The following is a 4,817-nucleotide window of genomic DNA, read 5'->3' on the forward strand; positions in this document are numbered from 1 at the left end:
GGGGGGGGAGAGGATTCAAACCCGGAGCTCCCAGACCTAGGCCAACACTGTATCCACTACCCTGAATCTTTAGGAGAGCAGTGTGATTAGCTCAGATGATTGGAGAACTAAAATTCTACTCAACAAATACTCAAGGGTCACACCAAAACTTATTAACAAAAATCACTAGTTTGATGAAGTCGGATCCCCAGTACTGTGTCTCAAAAAGATAGCTAAACTCAACCCAAAATGCTTTGCTTCATTTCTTATCAGAGGATGATTTGGTACAAGAATTCCTGTCAATGGACACATGCTACAGAATTTCAGATAAGGTAGGTTAACCTACAGAATTGTGTGTTCTCCCCTATACCCTGAGTAGTGCAAATGTTAAAGAATATTATTTTGTAATCTGAATATTCATACTTTGCACTAAACTGGTTCTTGAGGAGGCTTACAGCAAATAAATTAAATACATAAAACAGAAACTATTAATATAATAAAAACAGCCAGTATAGAACATTTACAGTTCTATTTACCTTAAAACTGAGGGGCACCATTTTCCTGACTCCATTTTATATAATTACAGAAACAAGGTGCTTTTTGCCTTAGGTTCCAAGTTGTCTTGTTGCTTGTGCCTCTGCCCATCTGTTTCCTTTCTCTTACGTAATTATTGGTCTAGGACAGATTTTTTTAAACCTAACTTTTTCACACAGTATCTTCTAGCTATGGTGCTGACATACTTCAAACGTGCTGGCCTGCATATAAGAGAATACACACGGATAAATCTCTTCACAGCTTTGTAAGTCTCTTGTGACTCTTTATTTTCTTTATTATCAATTTGAGCAGCGAAGAGAAAACAAACTAAATAGATCTATTAGACTGGGAATTGGATTCAGACCAAATTGGCAATTTCCACTGATTGCCTTTTCCCACTGCCAACCCCCTTTATGTCATTCCTCAGGGTCTTCTACTCCACAGGAGCAGCATTTCAAGGAGGTCAGTGGAGTGAAAGGGAGGGGGATGTCCATTCTGTTGATGCTGAATTTTAGAGGCTCTTGGAATACCCTTGGAACTTAGCAAAACTGTGCAGACCAGCACTTCTTCCCCCCTTCACTGAGTTGGGGGTGGGTTGCCAGGTTCTTCCTTGTTTAGCTTGTGATGCAGCATGAATGCATGGCACTTGGCATGGCAAGAAAAACTGCCCTTAGTTATGGAAAACTATTCTAAGCTGGGAAGTAAATTATTTTTTTGTTCTACTATTTGGAATGTGATCTAGTGCAGGCAGCTAGGTAGGCAGCTTCCAGCATGCATTCGCATTTGTGATAATAAGACTATTTAGCTGGCACCAGCATACCAAAAACCAGGAGTATAGTACATCCAGATCAGTTTTGGAACTGTGTTTGGATGTACACTGGTGATACCTTCAACTTGAATTACGGTACTTCTGGTCCTGCCCCTAGTATGTGCAAACAGCCTTGGCCATAACAGTTGGTGCTGGACTTGCCCATATATGCAGCATTGCTGTTTGGTGTACTCAGTCTGGAGTGGATACAAGAGGGTATCAGCTGTACATGTATTGCAAATGATTCTCTGCAGAACAGAAGTATTGCTGCTGCGACTTAGACAGAGCTGTCTCTATAGCCAGCACAACCCTCTTGTCTTCTACTGCCACCCTTTGTTTGCTGGCACACCAGCATTTTCATAGGTAGATGTTGCATTTCATTTGGCACTTGGGCCATATAGTCCCCCTGTCTCTCATCTAGTGTTCTGTAGGGGAAGTCATCAGAAATCTACCCAACCATATCTCCTTTTCCTGATTACAGGTACTTAGCTAATGATATGGAAGAAGATGAAGAAGACTACAAATATGAAATTTTCCCCTGGGCGCTTGGCGATAACTGGAGGCAGCTGTTTCCGCAGTTCTTGAAAACACGGGATAGCTTTTGGGCAAGAATGAAGTACAGAGCATTTGTTAGTCGGAGATGCTGTGATGAGGTTAGCCACAACTTTGTCTTTGGATGTTCTTGGCACTGGTGTGCTGTGGTTATGTGTCTATTCCTTAAATGACATGTAAGGTATCCCACTGGTTGTGGGACATCCCATCTTTCTGGGTGGGATGTCCCATCTAGTGGACCTTTGTGATGGTAAGAGTTGGAAGAAACAAAGCATGAAGTTCCTTTTAAGCAAGAGGCTTCTGAATTTAGAATCTTAAGTTGTCCTTTAACTTTTAACCTAGATAATGTTGAAAGAGCCCACTCATTGGGCCTGGTCCCGGGAACGACCCATCCACCACAGTGGGGCACTGAGGAGTTACCTAAAGAATGAAAAGGACTTATTCCCTAGAGGGCCTGGCGTAACACCCCCAAGCTGCCTCCTCTGTGCATTTGATTTGATAGAAGATGATGCTGAGGGATCTCCTCCTGCCAGCAACGTTCCCGCCACTGACCTGTTACCTTTCACGGAGTGGAACCAGGATTTGAACAACCTTCCTCTATTGATGCTGGATCCAAAGACTAACTACAGCGTGCAGAGTAAGTAATAACCAGCATCACCTTTTGGTTCTGTGACATCGTCTTGATACATGGCATGCATTCCTCTAACCTTCAAGGTTGCCTCTTTCAGAGCTTTCCACTTTGCACAGGGGGTGAAGGATTCCTTGAACTGAAATAATACCATTGGTGGCAAATCCATAGATTGGGGTCCACAGCCTTTTTCAACCTGCTGGCACATTTAGAATTTTGAGGGGGGTTGGTGAGTACCACACCAAAATGGCTGCCACGGGAGGCGGGGCTGAATGGAATACATCCTTCCACACGCCTCCTGAGAAAGAAGGCCTGAAGGGGAAATGGAACAACACAGTGACTATGAGAAGGAAACCTGAAAGGGAAATGGAGCCATAAGGGAAACCCCAGTGCTTACCAGTCCCTCTGATTCTTCAGTGGAAACCCCTTTCATTTGAATGAGAGCAGCCAATAATAAGCCTCGCCAGGGCTTTTTTTTGTAGAAAAAGCCCAGCAGGAACTCATTAGCATAACAGGCCACACCCAACAGCAGGAACTCATTAGCATAGTAGGCCACACCCTGACAGCACAGCACATTAGCATAGTAGGCCACACCCCCATGTCACCAGAAGTGTTGTCATCCAGCCACACCCACCTTTTGCTTCTTATTCTGTTTACCTTGTTTGTTGTCAAAACCCAGGCCTTTTTTTGTAGCAGGAACCCTTTGCATGTTAGACCACACACCCCGAATGTAGCCAATCCTAATGAGTTTCTGCTGTTGGGTGTGCCCTATTATGCTAATGAGTTCCTGCTGGGCGTGGCCAACTCAGGAGCCAGCCGGAACTCCGTTCCTGTGTGTTCCTGCCCAAACATAGCCCTGAGCCTCGCCTTACAATGGCGCCACCAACCACTTTCTGAAAAGCTTGGTAGGTGCCAAGGGAAGTACTGACATGTACCATGGTGGCCATGGGCATCATGTTGGGGAACCTGCCATACGTAAGTGCACGTAGTGACTCTTCCTGATCACAGCAAAACAGTGGGGCGTTCTCTGTTTATTAGTGTGTAGGCTTAATAACACCTTTTTGTAAGGAGTACATGAATGTCAGATCTTGATGAAAGGGCACCTGGGAATGATTACAACAGAAGATAAATGGGAGCAGCTGTGTTTAAAGAATAACTCTGAGGTAGCTTTTCTCAGTTATCAGAGTGGATCTCCGTTATCAGAGTGGATGTCTCTCTGGTGTCATTCTTGCTTTGGAGTAGCTTTGTCCCAGTTAGAACTGGCAAAGTCATGAAAGCATCTTAAGTGTTAACAATACCTTTATGCGTCTCCAGGACGATCTGAACGTGCCCTGGACCGGTAATCTGGAGGAAACCAACAGTTAGTTAGCTTACTTTGACCACTTACCAGCTTAGGTGCAAAAGGTTGGATTTTTCTGCCCACATGACAGCAGTTTTCCCTGTCCTTGTGGTGGCCATTTCCTCCACCACCACTGGATATGTGTGGCATTTAATTGCCAATTGAATATGGTTATATAAGTATTATAACTATCTGTGTACCAGGTGTCTATCTCAGTGGTTCCCAAAGTTGGTAATACTGTCCTGGGGGGATTATCTGGGGGGGGTGCTAAGAGGCAAGGGGGTGGCTGGGGATGCTGGAGGAGGGCCCCTTGGACCACGTTGTCCACTTACCTACAATTGACAAGGCTCTGGCACCATACTAGCAAAACATACTGGCACCATACTAGCAAAACATACCAGCACCATACTAGCAAACTAAGTTTCCGCCTCCTGCTGCATAGTGCTAAAACCTACTGAAAACGTTTGGGATTTTTAGTAAATACACCACCAGCACTCTAGTCAGACCAGTACACTGTGTTTTGAGGAACTGTTGTCCCTGTGTACACTTTTGTCTGTTACTTTTCAAGTATTTGCTGGTACGTCCTGAGAGACGATACCTCTCAGCAACAATTCAGTGCAAGGACAAATAGGTGAAATGGCTGAAATGTGGAAGACGCATTGTGCAGCATACTAAGGACAACAGAATGTGCATTACAGCTGAATGAGCCAGCTTTGCCAGGCAATGAATCTTTGCCTATTTTGCAACGGTATTAATTTGCTTCTCCAGCAATAATGTTGGGTCCAGTATACCTCTGAGGGCTCTTCACTGAGTCAGCAAGAGTGAGCTGAACCCCGTCGATAGTGAGGACCATAATGTCCTTCAAGACATCTACCTTCCCAACCAGCATTACTTCTGTCTTTCCAGGATTTAGGTAGTTTCCATTTGTTCACTCTTAGCCATTTAACCACAACAACCGGGTGGCTATTTAGAAGAAC

The 4,817-nt window shown here is 44.4% G+C and overlaps 1 protein-coding gene across 1 annotated transcript in view; it reads left to right on the forward strand.

Annotated features, from left to right (window-relative positions):
• The window catches only part of SPDYC (speedy/RINGO cell cycle regulator family member C), a 4,477-nt gene extending 633 nt beyond the window's left edge, over positions 1 to 3,844 (forward strand). Inside the window, exons 2-6 of the mRNA XM_015411912.1 lie at positions 253 to 311; positions 693 to 778; positions 1,803 to 1,974; positions 2,216 to 2,510; positions 3,816 to 3,844. Of these exons, the coding sequence (XP_015267398.1) occupies positions 253 to 311; positions 693 to 778; positions 1,803 to 1,974; positions 2,216 to 2,510; positions 3,816 to 3,844 (641 nt within the window). The remainder of the gene's footprint in view (positions 1 to 252; positions 312 to 692; positions 779 to 1,802; positions 1,975 to 2,215; positions 2,511 to 3,815) is intronic.
• The last annotated feature ends 973 nt before the right edge of the window (positions 3,845 to 4,817 follow it).

Source organism: Gekko japonicus, unplaced genomic scaffold, assembly GCF_001447785.1.
Source record: "Gekko japonicus isolate JY-2015 unplaced genomic scaffold, Gekko_japonicus_V1.1 scaffold563, whole genome shotgun sequence".
NCBI classification, from domain to species: domain Eukaryota; kingdom Metazoa; phylum Chordata; class Lepidosauria; order Squamata; family Gekkonidae; genus Gekko; species Gekko japonicus.